Genomic DNA, 24,092 nt, shown 5'->3' with positions numbered 1-24,092 from the left:
TAGTATTCGGATCTCCCCAAGCAGGCTGTCTAACTTTGCGCTGAGAGATCTCTTTCGATGTGCTCCTAGTGAGATAAGAATTCCTCTCAAATAGCACTTATGTGCTTCCCATCTACATAGTGGCGATGTTTCATCATCTTCGTTCATTAAAAAAAAGTTTCTATTTCCTGATTTACCTAAGGCCCCGTACACACGATAGAATCTATCCGCAGATAAATCCCAGCAAATGGGTTTCTGCGGATAGATCCTATGGTGTGTACACGCCAGCGGATCTTTTTCCGCGGAGAAATCTCCTCTGGGATGGATTCCAGCAGATCGGATATTTGCTGACATGCACAACAAATCCATCTGCTGGAATCCATTCCAACGGATGGATCCGCTCGTCTGTACAGACTCACCGGATCCATCCGTCCAAAGGGATTCCCCGCACGCGTCGTAATGATTTGACGCATGCGTGGAATTCCTTATATGACAGCGTCGCGCCCGTCGCCGCGTCATAATAGCGGCGACGGCGCGACACGTCATCGCCAGAGGATTTCAGCGCGGATTTCAATGCGATGGTGTGTACACGCCATCGCATAGAAATCTTCTGAAATCCTCGAGAGGATTTATCCGCGGATACGGTCCGCTGGACCGTATCTGCGGATAAATCCTCTCGTGTGTATGGGGCCTTACTCTCGTATTCTGGCTCTTTGATTAGTGTTTCATTGATCCTCCAATTCCATTCCCTAGGACCCACTTCCCCCCATTCAATGGAACAGTTAACTGCGGCATGGTCTGAAATCGTGAATGATCCCATCGAAGTTTCTCTTAGATTTAACAGTATATTTTGGTCCAGGAATATATAGTCAATTCTTGTATAGGTTTTGTGTTTTGATGAGTAAAAACCGTAGTCTCGCTCATGGACATGTAGGGTCCTCCAACTATCTTTTTTTTTTTCCACCTCAGACTCAGACCATTTACAGAGGAAGGTCGCGAGGCTTGCCCACCATTCATTTGCCCGCCATATCTCCTTCCTGGTTTCGCATCATATGTGGAAGTTTTTATGTGTGGGATTTTGGGATTTTTTTTTTTCCCTCGTATCCAAAAAGAGCAAATATATATTTTTATCTACTTTTACAAATTTTTAAAAACATTTCTACTTTAATTCTTATAACCCTTCTGCCCCACCACTTCCCCACATCCCTGTCTTGTGCCGTTGAAGTTCAAAGGCACCTGAAAGGGTCCCATGAATTTTTACTCTTGCACCAGGTTTGTTATATAATACCGTAATCCGGTTTAACATTTTTGGACCTATTCCAATTCTCTCTAAAGTCTTATATATGAAGCCCCAGTCTACTCTATCAAACACTTTTTCCGCGTCTACTGACAAGAGTAGACCTGGGGCTCCACTATCACTAATTTTCTGAATCGCTAGCAATGTTCTGATCCCGTTATCTCTCCCCTCCCGTCCTGGTACAAAGCCAACCTGGTCAGGGTGGATCAGGTCCTTCATTATTCCCTTCATCCTCTCTGCTATCTATTAGCTGTAAATCTTGTAAGATTTTCCTTGCTTTTCTCAATTTTATATTGGATATGTTATAGGACCCCTTAGAGCAGTGTTTCTCAATTCCAGTCCTCAGGCCCCCCCAACAGGTCAGGTTTTCAGGATTTCCATTATTTTGCACAGGTGATTTGATCAGTTTCACTGCCTTAGTAATCACCACAGCCTTTTCATCTGAGGGAAATCCTGAAAACCTGACCTGTTGGGGGGGCCTGAGGACTGGAATTGAGAAACACTGCCTTAGAGGAATCTAATCTGGGATTCAACACCATGTTCAAGTCCCCTCCCATAATTAGGATCCCCTCTTTGTTTTGATTTACCACGTCTGCATATTTCTCCAATGCGGATACCGGGTCTTCATTTGGGAGGTAAATATTTACTAGTGTAACCTTTTGTTCATTTAATGTCCCTTTTACCATGAGGAAGCGTCCTTCCTCATCTACCATTACTTTAGATTCTTTCCATACTATCCTTTTAGCCAGCAGAATTGCTACTCCGTTGGCTTTTGAGGTCTGGGATGCGGCAAAGTATACTGTCGGGAATCTGACTCCTCATCTTTGGGATCTTATCCTTTCTAAAGTGTGTTTCTTGCAGGAAAACAATTTGTGATTTTAATCTCCCCAATTCCATAAATATTTTAGATCTTTTTTCTGGGATATTTAGCCCTTTTACATTGTAAGTGGTGATATTCATTCTATTCATCTTGAGTCTTTCCCCCCCCCCCCCTTTTCCCCTGCTATTATCGTCCCACCCCCCTTAATCTACCCCAGGGTTCTAGAACCTCCCAAATTAGCCAGGAACAGGGAGCAGTGTGGGGGCGGGGGAGAGGGAGAGACACCCACCCTACCAAAGCACAACAAAAACAAAAAAAAAAACACAAAAAAAAAGAAAAGAAACCCCCCCCCCCCATATAGTTGCAACCTAATCATATGTTAATGCTGATACACTAATTTTTCCTCCAATGCAGCCAATCTAACATCTGTGATATTTTGTTGTTTCTCCAGACCCCCCACTTTTTGTACCACCACCGCCACTTTTGTGCGCACTTTTTCTATCTCCTCCTTTAATATACCAGTTATAATAATTACCATTTCCTGAATGTCTTCTTTGGTTGGAAGGGCCTAAATAAGCCTACTGAGATGGCTAATATCTGGGGTGGCTTCTCTCTCTTTCCCCCATTTTTCTTGTATATTAACTGAGCCTAGCTCTTCAATCCCAAGTAGAACCTCCTGGGGTTTAGGCCTCTCTCTAGCCTGTTCAGAGCCCCTTGTCTCCATGCCCAATACAGTTAGCAGAGTCAATGCCTTCCCAGGAACTTGTACAGTGCTGCTAGATATTTGCAATTCTTCTATTGGTGGTTTAACAGTTAACGGTACCTCTGCTGGGTGTTGTGTAACAATTCTCATCTGATCAAGTACCTTTACCGGCGTCACTGTTGATTCTGCGACCAGGGCTTGCGCTGGACCTCCTATCCTTTCCTCTTCCACCGTTGATACCAGGGGTTCTTTAACCGCCGCAGCCCGTGCCGTCAGTGGCTGTGCTGTTTCCAGCCCCAAGCCTCCGATCCACTTACCGCTCTCCTCCGCTGGGCTTGTTGCAGGACCGGCTAATGCGACTACTGCGGCTGGGAGGGAGCTCTCTATCAGTGATTTCCTACTCGACTTTGCCATCTCTGCTTGCAGTACCTGAGATGCTTCGTCCCTTCTCACCGTCATATACCGGGTGATATACGCATGGCTAGACGTGTGCACTCCCCCGGTACTTCTGCCAGCACTACGTCCTCGCCGAGACATCGGCTATAGCGCACCGCTTTCCCCCAGTTCACGGCAGGGGGAGAGGGAAGGGGGGATCTCAGTCGCCTGCTCTCCTGAATGGGTGCACCTCGGGCTCCGCTAGACTCTCCTAGCTAGCGCGTTCACGCCGCCATGCTCCCGAAAGGATCTGTCTCACCACAATAGCTCTCGCTTTTTGTCCTTTTTTGAGGATTTATCTTTTTGTCCTTTTTTGAGGATTTGGAGATTAACGTAGCGATTCTCCCTTGTAAATTGTCTAGGGCTACTGCTAAAGTGTCTTCAGTGACATACGCAGGCCCTGATATCGGCAATGGCTCATCCTGTACAGGTGTGTCAGCTAATACCGATGAGGAAGGTACTAAGCCAGCATTGCTAGAGCCTTCTGTCTCAAGCGGCTTCTTTTTTGTCCTGGTCATATTGCTTAACCTCTTGACCACCGCCCCATGTCAAAAAGACGTCCTCTTTTTAAAGTTGAATATCTCGATAACGGCAGCAGCTGCTGCCACAACCGAGATATTCATCTTTTCAGGGGGCGGTGGTGTACACGATAACGGCGGTCTCCGCGGCGGATTCGCCGCAAGATCGCCGTTATCGGTGGCGGGAGAGGGCCCCCCCCTCCCGCCGCTCTCCCGCGCCCTCCGCCGCTTACCGGAGCCGTCGGTAGCGGCGGAGGGGATCGGATGTGTCCGGCAGCTGAGCGGGGACGGGACTGAAGGAGAAATCTCCTTCACCCGTCCTTATAGCTCTGCTGGGCGGAAGTGACGTCAAAACGTCAGTCCCGCCCAGCCTCTTAAAGAAACATTTTTTTTTGTCATTTGAAAAAATGACTTTTTTTTTTTTTTTTGCATTTAAGTCTAATTATGAGATCTGAGGTCTTTTTGACCCCAGATCTCATATTTAAGAGGACCTGTCATGCTTTTTTCTATTACAAGGGATGTTTACATTCCTTGTAATAGGAATAAAAGTGATCAATTTTTTTTTTTTTTTTTTTTCAGTGTAAAAAATTATAAAGCTAAATAAAAATAAATAAGAAAACCAAAAAAAATTTTTTTAAAGTGCCCCGTCCCGACGAGCTCGCGCGCAGAAGCAAACGCATACGCGAGTAGCGCCCGCATATGAAAACGGTATTCAAACCACACAAGTGAGGTATCGCCGCGATCGTTAGAGTGAGAGCAATAATTCTAGCCCTAGACCTACTCTGCAACTCAAAAAATGCAACCTGTAGAATTTTTTAAACGTCGCCTATCGAGATTTTTAAGGGTAAAAGTTTGACGCCATGCCACGAGCGGGCGCAATTTTTAAGCGTGACATGTTGGGTATCATTTTACTCGGCGTAACATTATCTTTCACAATATATAAAAAAATTGGGCAAAATGTATTGTTGTCTTATTTTTTAATTCAAAAAAGTGATTTTTATCCAAAAAAAGTGCGCTTGTAAGACCGCTGCGCAAATACGGTGTGACAAAAAGTATTGCAATGACTGCCATTTTATTCCCTAGGATGTCTGCTAAAAAAAAATATATAATGTTTGGGGGTTCTGATTAATTTTCTAGCAAAAAAAATGTGATTTTCACATGAAGGAGAGAAGTGCCAGAATTTACCTGGTGGGCAAGTGGTTAAGCAAAGCCGAGGTACTCCAAAGCATATACTACTGTGCTTAGTTTAGCACTCTACATAAAGTATGCAACTTCAAACACACAGTTTCAATGCCCAAGTGAGAGTCTCTCTTGGAAGTGCACCAGCCCAACCACCTGGAGTCTTACGTGTCCACTGTAATGCTGCTGTCCATTTCAAAAACATCAGTAGTCCGCTTCTTATGGCTTTCTGTTTGGTGCAATTTTTCGTACCCGCTCGTCGATAAAGCGCGACCTGGGCAATGGCAGCAGTCACAGGGTTGAGAAAAGCTGTCCTCATTCCCCTTCTTGTGGCCCCTTTGAGCACTGACCTGTTTATCCATGGCTTATGCGAAGAGGAGGAAGGGAGACACTGAAGCAGGCTCTGCAGCCTTGTAAAAGACTCTTACCAGGACTTTTAGCCAAGTAGCGATAGTGCTGGATCCCAGAGCCCAGTCCTCCGCAGAGAGACATTACAGAAGACACCTCATGCATGAGGCCCGCATACCATCCAGTTTTGGCTTAATATTTTAGGCGTCTTGGATGGGTCCGGAAGCATGGCTCTTTTTACCCCCAGAGGGTTCTCTTTGGTAGAGCTTTCCTTTTAGCATCCCATTGCGTCCAACACCTTTAGACACTGGCGGAAAAACTGAGGTACTTCCCTGATGGGAGGGGTTATATGGAGGGGAACGGTCTTCAATTGGTTCTGCCAGTGTCCAATCACCGCTGGTGACCCTTAACCCATTATGTAATGGCTCTGTGTCCCGTGGTGTACGATAAAGAAATACCCATTTTTGTCCACCTCTTTAAAAAAAAGTTTTTGTGTATATCCTATTCTCCTTCTTAAATATCTCCAAATCCAAATATTGAATTTTCTCATAACTCCATTTTTTTTTCAATTTGATGTTATAGCGATTTCTATTCATATGGGACATAAACCCTTCTAAATCTTCCAGGGTACCCTCCCATAAGAAAAACACATTTTCAATGTATATTTTGTAGAGTTTTATTTGTGGCCACTCCCCCGTCAAAATGTCTTCATCCTCCCATTTATTTAGAAAGATGTCAGTCACACCCCCATGGCAATACCTTTTACCTGATTGAAGAAATCCCCACCATAACAGAAGAAATTGTTGGACATCTCTAGCCCCTCCAGCAAAAACCTAGTCTGAGAAGATCTCAGGTTAGTGTGTTTATGCAGGGACCATTTGACTGCGTCCAATGCATCAACTTGCCTGATGTTTGTGTAGAGGGACTCCACATCCGCTGTCACCAGGAAGGATGCCCCATCTACACAAACATCATTTAATATTTTTTTTAAATCCTTGTCAGTAAAGCCTCTTTTTTGGCTGCCAAGGGTTGGAAAAAAGTGTCAAGATATTTTCCAATCTGGGAATATAGAGAATTAATGCCGCTGATAATGGGTCTACCTGGTGGTGAGAACGGGTTTTTATGCATTTTAGGCAATTGGTACATAACAGAAATTTTTGGGGCTCTCAAATTTAAATATTTAGCTTATTTTTTATCCAAAATGTCTTTCTTAATACATTCTTCAACCAATCCTCCAGTTTCTTTTTTGAATTTACACGTAGGATTTCCAGATAGTTTTTTGTAGGTATCCCTATCATTTACTATTCTATTCTATTCATTTCTGCTGTATAGCCCGATTTCTTAAGCACTACCGATCGTCCGCCTTTATCGGCAGGTCGAATCACTATACCCTTCTTTTTTTCTAATTGTTTAATGGCTTCCCATACTGATTTTCCTCTTTTCATTACTTTTAATTTTCCTCTGTCCTGTACCATAGTTTTTTAAAACATTGATGAATTTATGGCTATAAAGCTTGGGGTTAAAAGTGGACTTATTTTTCAATCCACTATGTTCAAACATCTTCACCTCCAAGAAATTGTTTTTTATATTCAGCTTTCTGGAAAACTTTTCTACATCAATTATGGTGTCAAATTTATTCAAAAACTTGGCTGGTGCAAATTTGAGGCCCTCATGGAGAATATTCAACTCATCCTCTGTGAAGGACTCCCCTTCCAAATTGAATATACCCGATCCTGTCTCTCTCTTTTTCTTTCTACCTCCTCTGCAGCCTCTTTTTCTGTTCTTGTGTCTTGAACATCTACATGATGTTTGTGTAGATGGGGCATCCTTCCTGGTGACAGCGGATGTGGAGTCCCTCTACACTAAAATCAGGCAAGTTGATGCATTGGATGCAATCAAATGGTCCCTACATAAACACACTAATCTGAGATCTTCTCAGACCAGGTTTTTTCTGGAGGGGCTAGAGATGACCATGTCCAACAATTTCTTCTGGTATGGTGGGGATTTCTTTAATCGGGTAAAAGGTGTTGCCATGGGGGCCAAGTATGCCCCCAGTATGACTAACATCTTTCTAAATAAATGGGAGGATGAAGACATTTTGACGGGGGCGTGGCCATAACTAAAACTCTACATAAGATACATTGACAATGTGTTTTTTTATATGGGAGGGTACACTGGAAGATGTATAAGGGTTCATGTCCCATATGAACAGCAATCGCTATAACATTGACAAAAAATGGAGTTTTGAGAAAATTCAATATTTGGAGATATTTAAGGCGAAAAGGATATACACTTTACTTCCACTAGAAGTTGCCACCATTCAGGATGGATTAAGGCATCCCCAAGGGACAATTCATAAGAATCAAAAGAAACTGCGACTTGGATGACGACTATTGGGTCCAGTTAGAAATCCTATTGAATAGGTTCCTGGAGAAAGGACACAGGCACTCTGACTTAGAGAAGGTCAGAATGGATGTATTCTATAAAAATAGAGAATAATTGGATAAGAAAAATAAAAAGGAAAGCAAATACGAGTCAGCCTTTGTCACTGGATTTAATCTAGACTATAAACAGGTGGAAAAATCCTTCAAAAAAATCTGCCCTATCCTCCTAAAAGATGACACTTTAAAGAAAATCTTGCCACAAAAGCCTTCTTTCATCTATAGGAAAGCTCCCGGTCTTAGGAACATGATTGCAAAAAATATAGTGGACCCCCAATATTGAGAAAGATTTTTTTTGGATACTATTGGGTTTTATAGGTGTGAGACATGTATCTCCTGCCGAACCACTGCAGATAAGAAAAGGAAAACGGAAACTTTTTTTGGTTAGAACAAAAAGACAGAAAAGACAGGGTGGGGCCCACGGGGCGGCGGCCGCACGCCTCACAGCACGGGCAAGACAAGATTAATCTCCGGTGGCTTTGGACTCTCGCCTGCCCGGCCGGGTGGGGAGACCAGGTCAGTTATAGAGGGCCAACCCCCCTGAGGTGTGCAGCAATGCCCCTGAGGTAATGGAAGTATGTGCTGTGTTATGTCTCTGTATATGTGCCAATGTTTATACTCTGTATTGACTTGTGTTGTTGTGGCCCATGTGGGTTTCTGTCCTGGAATAAATAAAAAAAAAAAGAATGGAAAAGAGTACACTGTGGATAAATGTATTTCTTGCGACACAAAATATGTGGTGTATCTCCTATCCTGCCCATGAGGTTTACGCTATGTGGGCAGAACCATAAGATGTCTTTACAAAAGGAATAATGAGCACGTAAATAATATTAAAATCGGATTTAGGAAACATAGTGCCTCCAATCACTTCAGGACCCACCATAACCAAAATCCAGCCCTTTTAAAATTCTATGGGATTGACAAGATTGTACCACACCGGAGAGGTGGTGACATGAAAATTCAGGTGTCACAAGCCAAAACCAGGTGGATTTTTGAAATAGGCTCTCTTGTGCCAGCTGGCCTCAACATAGACATAGACCTAAATTGTTTTCTCATGGATTATTAGTAGAGAGATCAATCGATTTTAGTCTTAGTATTGTACCTATTTTAAAGCAAATGTCTGCATGCATTTGGCTAATATTTGACTTTGTAATTTCCATTTGTGTGATCACACACATCCATAACCCGATGGGTTTATGGTTCTGCTGTGGAATCTTTTAGTACATTTTTTCTTGGCACAACATGTAACTGTTTGTTCTGATCACATTTTTTGGTTTCCTCTATTTAGGACATAGTTCTTGCATGCTCAAACCAGTCCAGTAGATGTCACCCTGTGCTATTTACTATCTTTATAAGGTTACACATGGGGTAATTGCGTTACAAGCGTAAACTCTATTGTATTGGAAAGTTTTTTTTTATAGATCCTTATTTGTATAGTTTTTATGCTCAGAATGTAGATGGTATTTGGCTTGATGCAGTCCACTCTCATAAGAAAAGGTACTGTAAATAAGTTGTGTTTATTTTTGTAATCTCTGTTTAATTTTATTTTTTTTCAAACGTTATTGTCCTCAATGATACTTTAAATTAGGGTTGTCCCAATACCACTTTTTTTAAGACCGAGTACAAGTACTGATACTTTTTTTCAAGTACTCGCCGATACTTTTATTTAATCTCATGTGACAGTGGCACCTGTCAGTATTTTTTATTTTCATTTTATTTAATTTTTTTTCCAATTTAATTTTTTACAATTAATTAAAAAATTTTACAATGCTTTCTTTTTTTAAGGGGTGTGGGGGACAGTGTCGGTGTTTTTTTTTTATTATTATTAAAAATATATATATATTTATTGCAATTTTTATTTATTTTTTATCAGCCCTGTTGGGGGGCTATGGTGAGATATCAGGGGTCTAAACAGACCTCCAACATCACCCCTTTGAGACAGGAAAAGGGACCAAGGACACATATTCCCTAGTCCCTTTCTCAGCAGCTTCCGCTGCACTGAAAATGAATAGAGAGAAGACAGCGGCCTCCCTTCAATCATTAACTGAGACATTGTAATCAGCTATGTGAATGGACAGAGTCAGTGATCACTGACTCTGTCCATTCAGAAAACTAAGGAGCCGGGTTTACTGGCTCTTACCTCCGCTCTACATCCTGAGATATCGAGGGGGATGGCAGCACATAGGGGGGGAGAAGAGAGGGGGACAGATGCATGGAGAAGAAAAGAGGACAGATGCACGGAGGGGGACACGGAGGAAAGAGGGGGACAGATGCACAGAGAAGAGTGGGGAACAGATGCACAGAGGAGAAGAGAGGAAGACAGATGCACGGAGGAGAGAGGGGGACAGATGCATGGAGGGGGGCACGGAGGCGAGCGGGGGACAGATGCACGGAGGGGGACACGGAGGAAAGAGGGGGACAGATGCACAGAGAAGAGTGGGGAACAGATGCACAGAGGAGAAGAGAGGAAGACAGATGCACGGAGGAGAGAGGGGGACAGATGCACAGACGGGGGCACGGAGGCGAGCGGAGGACAGATGCACGGAGGGGGGCACGGAGGAGAGCGGGGGACAGATGCACAGAGGGGGACACGGAGAACGAAGGGGGACAGATGCACGGAGGGGGAAACGGAGAAGAGAGGGAGACACGGAGCAGCATGGAGGGGGACACGGAAGAGAACGGAGGGGGACTGGAGGAGGATAGCGGACAGTCAGCGGTGATCGTGTGTGGGAGAGAAGCACCGATCACCGCTGAAAACCGGGGCGGGGGGGGGTTTGTTTGAGAGAGAGGACCGGCTGTCAGACTTTTAAATCTATACAGGGTGATCAGTGCTTGTAACTCCCCCACCTCAACTCTGACTGCCCGGGTATCGGGTGAAGCATCAGAGCACATGAAAATGCTCAGTATTGAGACAACCCCACTTTAAAATGTATTAAACTGTTCTAAATTTGCTATGAAATGGGACTCCCTAGCAGCTGTCAAGTCAGTTGATCGCATTAGCAAACATTTTAAATTTTAAGAGGGATTTTAGGTTTAAATCCATGTTTGGCTTGGACCAATCTTGGGGGTTGGTCCACTATTTAAGCTACAGACATTAGTGTCAGACCCACTTTCTGATGACGCGTGCTGGAACGCGAAATGCATAGAAGCTAGGTCTGACCCGCACTTCATGTCACTTTTGCTGGGAGGTTGCCTAATGCACAGCATACACCACTGGTCAAATAGCGCTGTCTGAACAGACTTCCACCGCACTAGGTTGTTCCTTACATGCTGCTGCACTCCCCTGCTGGAAAAATTGTGACATTTTTAACAATAAAAAATACTACACTATATCTGCTTTCCCTGGCTCTTTGTGGCAGAGCTTGCTTTGCTTTGTGGGTGATTGAAGCGGAGGATAGATACCAAGGATTTTATCTGTCTGTTCCCGGACTTATTCGACCTGGTTCACTACACATGTGAACGATTGTTTGGGAGGAGATCGTTGAATGGTTTCCTTTGGATTGAGGAGTTACTTCATGCTTTATGGTCACTTGCTGGCCAGAGGCATCTGGTGAGCGCATTTTGTCACTTTTGGCGAAAAGTCAAGAATTTTATCTGCAAGGCCTCGTACACACGACCGAACATGTCTGCTGAAACTGGTCAGCGGACCAGTTTCCGCGGACATGTTCGGTCGTCTGTACGGCCGACCGGACAATTTTCCGGCGGATCGGACAGGTTTCCAGCGGACAAATGTTTCTTAGCATGCTAAGAAACATGTCCGCTGGAAGCCTGTCAGTCGGACATGTTCGGTCGTCTGTACGACTCACCGGACATGTCCGCTCGGCTGAAAGCCCTCGCATGTGTCGAAGTGATTCGACGCATGCGTGGAAGCATTGACCTTCCAGGCTCGCGCACGTCACCGCGTTCGCTGTCCGCGGGAAATTTGGTCTGATGGTGTGTACAGCCATCAGACCAAAATCCGCAAGCGGACATGTCCGATGAAAACGGTCCGCGGACCGTTTTCATCGGACATGTCCCGTCGTGTGTACGAGGCCTAACACGGATTTTAATTTTCACATGGTAATTGGAGCAGAATCATCCAAAAAGATTTCTGGAGCTGTTTTAAACTTTTTAGGACATATTTGTTTTGAACAATTATAAAATATGGCTTCAGGATTCAGGTACGGCCGATCTACGCTGCGCGGGCGTAGCGTACCATGTTTACGCTACGCCGCCGCAACTTAGAGAGGCAAGTGCTGTATTCACAAAGCACTTGCCTCCTAAGTTACGGCGGCGTAGCGTAAATGGGCCGGTGTAAGCGCGCGTAATTCAAAGTAGGCTGTAGGGGGCGTGTTGTATTTAAATGAGGCTTGACCCCATGTAGATGCATGGCCGAACGAACGGCGCATGCTCAGTATCACGTCGTATTTACACCCAAAGATACGTCGGCTCAATGCCTGTGACGTGAGCGTAATTTACGCACAGCCCTATAAGCGTACGACTTACGCAAACGACGTTAAAAGATAGGCCTGTTCCGACGCCCATACCTTGCATGGGATGCGCCACCTAGGGAGCAACTTTATCTTTACGCCGGCGTATCTCTAACGTAAACGGCGTAACTAATTGCGACGGGCGTACGTACGTTCGTGAATCGGCGTATCAAGTAATTTGCATATTCTACGCCAAACTCAACGGAAGCGCCACCTAGCGGCCAGCGTAAATATTGCACCCTAAGATACGACGGCGTAGGAGACTTACGCCGCTCGTATCTTAGCCTAATTTAAGTGTATCTGGTTTCCAGAATACGCTTAAATTTAGGACAGCGTAGATTCAGAGTTACGTCAGCGTATCTACTGATACGCCGGAGTAAAGCTACCTGAATCTGGCTATATATATACTTTTTTGAAACATTTGTGCACATGTATAAAGTGAAGCAATTCGCTAATACACGTTTAAACAAGGTTACAAACATATACATATTATTTTCATAGATCACACTTTGCACTTTCAGTGATTGTATTGGGAGCGCCCTTTATCACATCATCATTTCTGAATACTTTATGAATGCACTGTATTTCTATTTAAAATATGCTAATTTGACAGAATGATAGGACTGATGATAAAATATGGTTAGAATCTGAATGCAAGCATACCTCTGAACCACTTTGGTGATGAAATCATCTGTACAGATAAGAGCATCAGAGAGACCCTTGTACAGTTTACAGGATACATGGGTGGAGTCCTGAATGTCCATTACAACTGCAGAGAAAACAAAGTCAGATTTACTAGTGGAATATAGATATTTAATGTCATGAAATTAAATAAATCATTTATTTTAAAAACTGCAAAACCATAAATGTGTAAATATTATTTATTAGTGCAAACAGGTCAAACCAAAACCAATTTCAGACTTGTACTGGTGCAACAAAGTAAATCATATATTTTACCTCTTATTTAAGGGTTGCCAGGGAAATATCTTTGCCGCTTATAACCCACCTCCTCATATAGCAAACATTGTAATGGTTGTAGTAGGTGCTAGAGCCAAGAACCCAAGTCGGGAAAACATTTCAGACCCTAGGTAAAAATTCCAAAATTCCATAACCTCTTACACAATTCAGAGAGTCAAAGAAAAGTGCACTGCTCCAAAATTCCCCTCAAAATGTTGGAATCAGGTGCTGGTTTGGAGTCCGTTACTCCACACATAGTTCAGTATAATCCAAAGGAAAAACCTCACAGACAAAACATTAATCATCTGACAAGCTTTATCACATAGCTCCTGCCCCAGAACCACTTCTTCAAAAACGAGTTGTGTCACACACCTAACGCAGGTTGTCAGGCACTATAGCTAGCTTCTGTGTTCTTCACCTGTAGCAGCCCCCTTTCCCATAAGGCATTCAGGCCTACAGGTACTCGGTTGCTCCTGAGACTTATACAGAAAGCTATAGTGCCTGGCTACCACGCCGGGACAAGCACAAACTGAGCACAGCAAACAGGTACTTGGGGTTGGCAGACAGGCAGAGTGGTTCAATGACAGTCCAGGTCTAATGCAGGCAAGGTTCAGTATAGTCAGGGTGAAATCCGTAGTCAAATGACAGGCAGAGTTCTAAGCATATTCGATATCCAATCTAAGAACAAGGGAATCCAAACTAGCAGACAGGGCAGACAAACAGGGAGCTTGGAGCACGTGTTAAACACACTAGCATGAGTATGAGACTGCAGTTTTGCTTGGCTTAAATCAGGTTTGGTCTTCACCCAGAGATTGGCTACAAGCGGAGGTCCACCTAAAAAAAATATATATTAAAAGCCAGCAGCTACAAATACAGCTGCTGACTTTTAAAAAATGGACACTTACCTCAAAAGTATGGACCAACGGGACACCTTCAATGACACCAGAGCCAAAACTGAACGCATCAGAAAACTAGTAATTAAATACATGAAACTGACAGGGGGTGGCAATGTCTTGTCTGTGGGACACATGGAAAAAAGGCATCCCTGACAGGAATGAAAGTTGCATTGTTTAGGACAGGCGCATGTGCGGGAGCCCCTAAGATGGAGGCTTGAGCCCGGAGCTCCTCACAGCGCCGGCTAAACAGCGCTAATAGCAGTGGAAAGAGGCACCCAGGACCTAATAAAAATACGTGGGAAAGGCTGTGGATACCCTTGGGCACCTACCTATGCCCGGAAAAACTAATAAAAAAGCGATGGGACCGAAGAACGATCCAGTTGAAAAACATGAATATTCCAAAATGGCAGCCGCACCTCAGATAAGGACACAGGCAGCTGCAGAAGTCCCCTCCACAGGCAGGCAAGTTATTCATCCTGCTACTCTTTCTTACAACACTCAGTCACAGGGATTAGACTCCTCTTCTATCTTTCAGCCCCCTGAACTTAAACCGAGTCAAATAGAGGATTCTGTGGGGTCTGAGGGACCGTCCTCTCATGAAGTAACATTGCCTCAGCAAGGCTCTCGTATTACACAACCAGAGCAGGCCCTTGATGTGACATTTAATGTGACTGAACTGTTTGCCAGAATTTCTGACATGTTGGATAAAGGACTAGCACAAAATGCTGACAGGATTACAGGAGAAATCAGAGCAGACTTTCAAAACCTGGGAAGCAGAATGGAACATATTGAGCATAAGCTGGATATTAAAATGGTGTACAAAAGAGGGGGGTGAACTAAAGCGCTTGCCAATACTTTACAAGTGAGGAATGAGAAAATAATAACAAACTATAAACTAATATAAGTGCAGCTCCAATCTGGATTGTGATAACAACAAACAAATAGGTATGAATATAGTGAGTGATGAGCGCAAAAATAATCAATGAATGGTGCACTTAATATATAATAAATAAAACGTCCAATGTGAAAAAGCATATAAAATCCTCTAAAGCCAGAGGAAATGAATGCATGAATGTGATAGAGTTCATCTGTGCCAATCACTCAAGTAGTGAATGGGAATAAACTGTCCCAAATAGTGAAGATGTGTCCAAATAGTGAAGATGTGTCCATATGCAAATAATGAAGCAATCCTTATATGCAGCTGGGCTCACAGAGCGCTTACCTCCATATCATGGGAAAACAGCGTTGGATACCATCGGATGGGGTATGTCCCAGAGACTGACGCCCCCCCGACTTCCTCCCCGCTGGATATGCAGCTACGGTCCTGTGGATCCTTCTCACTATGGATACAGGCTATGGTCTTCAACAAAATGGAGGCTCCGGGTGCATGAGCACTCACGATATCCCAAAAAATAAATGAGAGAGGCTCCCAATGGTGAAGTAGTCCAAAGAGTATTTAATAAAATTCAAAATATAAACAAAAATAAAGCTCCAATAGGAGCATTAAAATCGATCGAAAAACAAACGATTAAAACTATCAAAACAGATGGGGCGTGGCCAGCAGCCGAGGCGGATGGCTGTGTAAGGAGAGAGCTCCACGAGACCCGCTCGAATCCAGCTCCATCCAGCGACGCAGCAGCATTTTTTGGACACCATCCGACTGTCCCTTACCTCGGGGAACCCGGACGCAGCTATGGGGAAGAGGAAAAAAGGAGAAAGGGCCGAGAAAATTGACGGACTTCTACCCGTCGGCGAGCACGCCTAGGCCGCAAGATGGCGCAGAGGCCTCGGACTCGCAGTTCGGCCCACGCCGCAACGGCAGCGACGGAGCAACTCCACCTCAAAGCAAAGGCTCATATCCACTGCACGATAACGGCAGAGGCTCATCACCCGACACGTCGCCCATACACAGCCCACAAAAATCGGCACCAAAGACGTCTTCATCCCACAGATATGCAGGTGAGCCAGGGGATGGGTGTAACTCGCATGATAGCACTAGTGACTTTGTGGAGCAGATTAACGAGTTCCCCACAACAGGCCAACCCCTTAGCGACACAGTAATGAGGGATATGTTGATTACCCTCAGGGGCTCCCTGCACAAGGACATGATGTTATGTGTCACCCAGCTTAAAAATTATGTTTCTGCCATTGGGGACAGAATCTGCCATGTTGAAGATAAGATGGGGGAATTCACAACAGCCCACAACGAACTAGTAGATGCCCACAATGATGCTGAGGGAGAAATGCAAGCCCTGAAAGAGAAGTTAGCTGATTTGGAAGACAGGTCTAGAAGGAATAACATAAAATTAAGGGGAGTAGAGGAGTCCGTGACCCCTGCGGAGCTCCGGCACTATGTTCAGGCCTTCATAGCAACCATGCTTCCTGATGCTTCTACTAATGAAATTATAGTAGACAGGGCCCACCGGCTCCCTAAACCAAAATATCTGCCTGAAAAGGTACCGAGGGATGTCATAGCTCGGGTACACTTCTTCCACGTTAAGGATGACCTCATGCGATTCACCCGAAAGAATCAACCTTTGCCGGGACCCTACTCCAGTATCAGCGTCTTTGCTGACCTGTCCAAGCACACTATGATGGCGCGTAAGAATCTGTCCTCCTTTATCAAAATTCTTCAGAATCACAAAATCCCATACTCCTGGGGATTCCCAACCAAACTGCTGGTCACCAAAGAGAACCGCACATATACGATTACCAACATTGAAAATGGGATTGCTCTGGCCAAACAATGGAACCAACTCCCCGAGGAAACTGATGTTCCTGTACAGAATCAGAATCTCCCAAGATTGTCCCCAGAGTGGCAACAGAAGTGACACTCTTTCCTTTCAATGAGCACTGTTATGCTCCTCTATTTCCTTCTCACCGTAGAAATGGGTAATGCCTTAAAAGTTCAGTCACCAGAGTAGCTGGCTCTGGGTCTCGGGGAGATGTATCCCCCTATCTCCATTGCGAAAATTCTCGCACTTAGTGGAACTGTTTGTATGTTCTTTTCATTTTTGTTCATGCTATTTGTTTTTTTATTTTATGTTTTCACTGTACCAAGGGACTTCCACATTGAAAATGATCTTCCTTCAGCACAACTTTTATCCGCAAACACCTCCAGCATTGCAGGAACATTGCAGCTCTGGAACTTTGGAACAATTGCACCATCTTCAGGCAAATTTAAGGTATTACATCTACATATAGAGTGTCTCTCACCTCACATGGAGCATATCTTAATGTTACTGCCATGACGATTTCAATTGTATCCATGAATGTCCATGGCCTTAACAGCCCCTTTAAGAGATCTTCCATGTGGTCAGAAATGGCCAAACTCAAAGGAGATGTGATCTGCATTCAAGAAACACATTTCATGACTTCTAACCACCCTAAATGCTCACACAAGGCCTATCCACATATCTTTCAGTCCACTGCTCCTGTTAAGAAAAGAGGTGTTCTGTTGGCTATTAAGCATTCAGTGGCGTTTAAATTACATGACTTGGTGTGCGACACGAATGGAAGGTACATAATCCTGACCTGCGATCTGAATAATACAACCTACACTCTGGTTAACCTATATGCGCCAAACAAAAGACAACCAAGATTCCTAAACTCTTTACTGAGGAAAGTTGAGAAAATCAAAAAAGGTTCACTAATTCTATGCGGTGACTTTAATTGCATACCTGACAAATCTATGGACTGTTCTCAACCACAGGGAACACGCAGAACGGAAATCCGATCCCTAATTCATAACCATAATTTGTATGACACTTGAAGATGCCTACACTCCTCAGAAAAGGACTACACCCATTATTCCTACCCCCACCGAGCGTACTCCAGGATTGACCTGATTCTTTCTGATTTACCTTTACTGCAAAAAACTTTGTCGGTTAAAATACACTCTATAACATGGTCGGATCATGCTCCTGTGTCCATCTTACTTCAAGATGGAGGTCCGTCCTCTCCGACTTATCTGTGGAGGAACAATGTAGACTTGCTTTCTAACACTGTCCTAACAGATAGAATTGGATTGCAACTTAAAGATTTTTTTTGCCATTAATGACACTGGTGACACCTCTGTTGCCTCCCTGTGGTGCTCACATAAGGCGTTTAGCAGGGGCATTTTAATTCAGGCGGCTGCCAGACAAAAGAGGAGGAAGGCAAAACAGTTAAACGACTTGCTAGAGGAGCTTAAAATACTGGAAACACAACATAAGCAGACACCCACCCCAGATATAGAAGACAAACTATTCCTATGCAGACACAACCTTCGCCTACTACTGATTACCACCCATCAAACATATCTACGACGGTCTAAGGCGACATACTATGCCCATGGTAACAAAGCAGGGAAGGTCCTGGCGAGATACATAACTAAACGGCAACAACAGACCAAATTGCCCTGCATCAGGGACCCTCACTCTAATGAAATGGTCAATCACCCGACACATATAGCCAATGCGTTTATGAAATACTATAGAGACCTTTATAATCTCCAACTAGACCCACATACCATACAACCCACTGATGTACTGTAAGCATAAACTCATTTCTTGATGCAATATCTTTACCCTCATTAACTACCGAGCACTTATCAACACTTAATGCCCCGATCACCATTACAGAAGTCACCGACACTATACATGCTCTACCTAATAATAAATCTCCAGGTACAGATGGTTTCACTTCAGAGTACTACAAGGTTTTCTCTACGATCCTTGCTCCATCCCTATGCACCCTGTTTAACGGTATTGCCTCCTCTATGTTTCCGGAAGAAATGCTACAAGCCACTATTGTGACATTGCCTAAACCGGGGAAGAAGCCCGATACCCCACAAAATTTCAGACCTATTTCTCTCCTGAACACAGACCTTAAGGTCTATGCGAAGATCATAGCGAATAGGCTGGCCAATATTACCCCTTACTTGGTTAAATCTGACCAAGTAGGATTTGTTAAGGGACGCCAAGCTCCTGATGGCACCAGGAGGCTATTTAATTTGATTAACCTATTAGAAAGTAGAAAGACCCCAGCAGCTTTTTTGGCCCGAGACGCAGAAAAAGTGTTTGATAGGGTGCACTGGGGCTATCTCAGGGCCACCCTACAAAAATTTGGCTTACAAGGCAATATTTTCTCAGCAATATCTGCACTATACACACGCCCCTCGGCGAGAGTTTTCACGTCTGGTGCCATATCTGACCAATTTTATATCACGAACGGCACGCGTCAAGGCTGCCCGTTGTCCCCTATAATCTTCACCCTGATGATGGAGCCTCTAGCGGAGACTATTAGATCCAACATAGGAGTATCAGGGATTAAAGTAGGAGGAGAAGTCCACAAAATAGGCCTCTTTGCAGACGATGTAGTACTGACAGTAACAAATCCGGCTTCTTCCTTGCAGCAGTTTGGTACAATATCATATTACAAACTGAATATCACAAAATCCTGTATCCTACCCATTAACCTTTCTAAATCATTAGTGGCATATCTCAAAGATAGATTTCCATTCCAATGGATGACCAAATCCCTCTCATACCTAGGTATAAAACTAGTTTACCCCTCTGCCCAAACATATAAAGCGAATTTCGAAATGCTTCTCGCCACTATTAAATCAGACCTTGAACACATCACAACATTTGAAATGTCGTGGCTAGGCAGATGTGCAGCACTAAAGATGACCCTTCTGCCTAAAATAATCTACTATTTTAGGACCATTCCTGTCATAGTTCCTGAAGCATTTTTCTCACAAGCTGAAAGGCTGTTCAGAAGGTTCCTATGGCAGGGCAAAATGCCCAGAGTGACGTTCGCCACTACTCAAAGACATAAATGGGAGGGGGGTGTAGGCTTCCCTACCCTAAGGAACTACTATAGGGCGGCGATTCTGGACCAAATGAAGGCGTGGTTTGACCCAGTTCCATCCAGACTTTGGGTTAAAATAGAAAAGGCAGCTATTAGGGGAAGGGATCTTCCAGCACTTCTGTTGGCTAAGCTGACAAACCTACCATTACCACGTACTGTTTTGCCTTCTATTGAGACCACACTCTCGGTATGGGGAAGTATACAATCCCATATAGACCCTACGACAAAAAATAGACGCAGACTTACCGACCTGGCAATAGTGGAACATTTGATACCTGACTTGACAACTACCTCATGGAGACAGGACGGATTGACGACCTTTCAAGGGGTACTGAATAGTCACCCCACTTCACATGCATACTCGTTTACTAGACTAATACATTTCCAAAGCTCGCATTCTAATTTAACCTTTGAACTCCCAGTAGATATCTGGTCATATCTTTGTACATCCTATGGTAAACCCCGGGGTCTTTCTTGGTTCTATTCCCTTTTACAACACAACAAAAAATTCTCTAAAACATCCAACATGACTAATTGGGAAAGAGACTGGGACCACTCGTTTCCACTTGCAGAATGGACGAAGGCGATCAAACTGACGTACAGACATACCCATTGTTCTAACCACTGGGATAATATGCTAAAAATTTTGCATAGATCCTACCTTACACCAGTTAGACTAGCATTGATCTTTCCTTCAGAAACTTGCCTCTGTTGGAGGCAATGCGGAACTAAGGGTAATATCTTCCACATACTGTGGGATTGCGAACGTATTCGCAATTACTGGTACGATGTGTTTCAGTTAATATCCTCCATCACAGGTTTATATATACGCCCAAACCCTCCTTTAGCCTTAATGAACATCTCTGCCACCTCCATTCCGGTCTCATCGAGAAGCATAGTAATACATATTTTGATAGCTGCTAGATTAACACTTACATCAAAGTGGAAGACTGCTCAGGTTCCTAGGTTAGACGAAGTAATACAGAGAGTTTCGACTCAACATTCATATGAAAAATTATTCAAACTGGCAATTCCCGCACTTTTTACGAACAATGGCTACCTTGGACTTCTAAATTTCCTGGTTAAGATACTTTCTTAAACTTAAAATGACAACTAAAGTGGACCCATTTGGTACAAATGTTCGATGTGTTAATTATTCTCTTTTTAATTTTTGTTTTTGATATTTGTTTTTTGTTACTACTTTAAGTACTCTTATGATTTCTATGCCTCATGTCATTACGTTACTGAAATATTGGTTTTCATGTGGGGACTCCGACCCTGCCTGGGGGGCCCGCCTATTTGGGTTGGCCCTACTGGCAATGGTATTCTACCTTACATAGGCATTGACAGAAACATACCTTGTTGCATGACATAAGGTAAATTTATTATGACACTCTCTAGTTACTAACACTTCTCTTTATAGGGGACCGTGGCTCCACATTGTGTAGTAGGTTGCGCGGTCTCCGACCCTGATTTTCCATATGTAACATGTAGTAACTATAATTCATGCAGCTTAGAATGAATTATGTCTTGTTGACTATCTCGTTGTGGACCTGGGTTGTCCCCCCTGTTTGATGTCTTGCCTATGCATATGTTTCTGTATAAACCCAATAAAAACTAATTGAAAAGAAATAAACAATGGATTGTAACAAGAAAAAAAAAAAAAAACTATCAAAACAATGATCCGGCTGTGTGGACGGGATAATGCGTCACTTCCGGTCACGTCTAGCAAGCCTTACGCGTTACGTCACGACACGTGACTTCATCAGAGGCTGGTGATTGGCTGGACAGACTGTCCTTATATACAACAAGCGGAAGTAACATTGCGGCCATTTTGGGGCATGGTTGCCCTTAGACAACGCCGCGGCCATATTACATTAGGGAAAATACCCAAATAACCAATAAGTAACTGCTGGCAAATAGCAGATAAAGCATAAAATTGCATATTAGTCACGGAAAGTCCATGAGACTACATGCCTAATAAATAATAACGCCCCTTAAGAATTACGGGACAAATTAGAAGTAAATAATAAAATACTAAACCTGATTTATTAAAATAAATATATTAAAATATCATTAGGTAATTAAACCAACATCGGACCCAGATTTGCTTTGACTGTAGGGTCATGCTAAACACCTAGCTATGATTAAGCATTGAAAGTCAATGCGAAACGCGTCAGCCATTTTCCCCACTGTATGCTGATTGTATGCTGTGCATTTTTTCCATCAATAAAGAGCACGTCTTTTTTCAAGACTTTTTGGAGTGCGGCTGTCCATCTTTTTCTCTATCCTCATGCTAAACATCGCAGCACAGGAATTGTTTTGCAAGTGATTTAAAAAAAACACTAATCTTATGTCCCCCAATGGACAAGATTAATCATGGATAAGCAATCCATAACAAATCTGCATTAAATTAAAATTAATGCTAAAAAAGAAGATGAAGTATATAATTAATAATAAAAGGAGGAGCCAGTATGCGTATGAATGATAATCTCCACACTGCTGTGGGAAACTACCATTCAATATGGGTAAAACCCCCAGGGAACTAATCCAAGTATGAACAAACAATGGGGTTTAAAATACATAAAGACTAGACCGGGGTGTCCCTTCATTCCTTCATTACAGTGATAATAATAATCAAAACATATATTAAAAATTACTTAAAAAACAGTTGACATCAAAGTCCACGATTTAATCCATCAGGCACCAATGTGTGTAAGGTATGTATCCACCGAGATTCCTTTTGGCTAATGGTTCTCACTAAATGAGCCCCTCTCCAGGGTTTCTTGAACTTATCAATGGCCCAAAAGGATAAGTGGCGTGGATCTTTATTGTGGACCTCAGCAAAATGTCGACTGACATTATGCTTGTCGAAACCTTTTAAAATGTTCTTAATGTGTTCTTTTATCCGGACCATCAAGGGTCTTTTGGTTCTACCTACATACTGGAGGTTGCATGTACACTGTAGTACATATACCACACCCTCCGTATGGCAGCTAATAAAATCCTTAATGGGGTACCACACATTGGTGTGGGTCCCCAAAAATTATGTTCTTTTAGATTGAGGGCCTTTTGCATGTAAACAAGCAAAGCAATACTTACAAGGAACAAACCCTTTAGTGTTGAAAAATGAATAGCCACTCCTCGGAGGAGGGTCAACTACATTTTTTACCAACAGATCCCTAATAGTAGGTGCTCTTTTGTAAATAATATTAGGTTTAGTTGGTAAAATGTTTTTCAGATGTTTATCTGCTGTCAATATATGCCAATGTTTTCCAAACACTTTCTCCACATCTTTATGTTGGACATTATAGTCCAAAATAATAGCTGGTGCTTCTGAATTACATTGTGTTTTCATATTCCCTTGTAGCATAGAATTCCGGTCTAATCTCGCAACTGTTTGAATTTGTTGTTGAATGAAATGATAAGAATAACCTTTCTTTTTAAAACGTTCCCCAATAAATTCCGCTTGAGCGAAAAAGTCTGTCTCTTTAGTGCAGTTTTGTTTAATCCGAACCAACTGTCCTTTTGGGATATTTAGTAGCCACAACTTGTAGTGGCAGCTATTTAATGATAGATAGCTATTGGTGTCTACACTCTTGAAGTGAGTTTTAGTTACGAACTTCTCCTCTGTAATTGTGATATCCAAATCCAAAAAATGTATAGACTTGTCACTGATGTTCACCACTAATTTGATGTTCTTGTCTCTTAGTGTTGAGGCCTGTAAAGAATTCTTCCAAAGTATCAATGGTACCGTTCCAAACAATCAATACATCATCAATGTATCTTTTATACATAATGAGCTCCGGTGGGGTATTCGAATAGACTGCGTTTTCTTCCCACTGGGCCATAAATGCATTGGCAACCGATGGAGCAAATTTAGCCCCCATGGCTATGCCTGTCCTTTGATTGTAATAGGTTTGGTTATACCAAAAATAATTCGATTTTAAACAGAACTCCAAACATTTAATCAAAAATTTTCGCTGCTTACAGGCCAACATGGTGTAATTTCTCAAAAGCCATTTAGTTGCACTACAAGCTTGGTGGTGTTTCACGATAGTATACAGAGATGACACATCTGCAGAGGCTATTAATGTATTCCCTTCTGAGACAGGTACCTCTTCTAATAGTTGAAGAACATGTTTTGTGTCCCTTAGGTACGATTTGGTTTGCTGAATCGCTGGTTGCAGGAAATAG

The 24,092-nt window shown here is 43.1% G+C and overlaps 1 protein-coding gene across 1 annotated transcript in view; it reads right to left on the bottom strand.

Annotated features, from left to right (window-relative positions):
- The window catches only part of LOC120919481 (mediator of RNA polymerase II transcription subunit 1-like), a 525,430-nt gene that overhangs the window by 62,250 nt on the left and 439,088 nt on the right, over nucleotides 1-24,092 (bottom strand). The window contains 1 exon segment of the mRNA XM_040331663.1: nucleotides 12,853-12,958. Within this exon segment, the coding sequence (XP_040187597.1) occupies nucleotides 12,853-12,958 (106 nt within the window).

The sequence above is a fragment of the Rana temporaria genome, chromosome 12, assembly GCF_905171775.1.
Source record: "Rana temporaria chromosome 12, aRanTem1.1, whole genome shotgun sequence".
NCBI classification, from domain to species: domain Eukaryota; kingdom Metazoa; phylum Chordata; class Amphibia; order Anura; family Ranidae; genus Rana; species Rana temporaria.
This window is presented reverse-complemented; position numbering and strand designations above follow the sequence as displayed.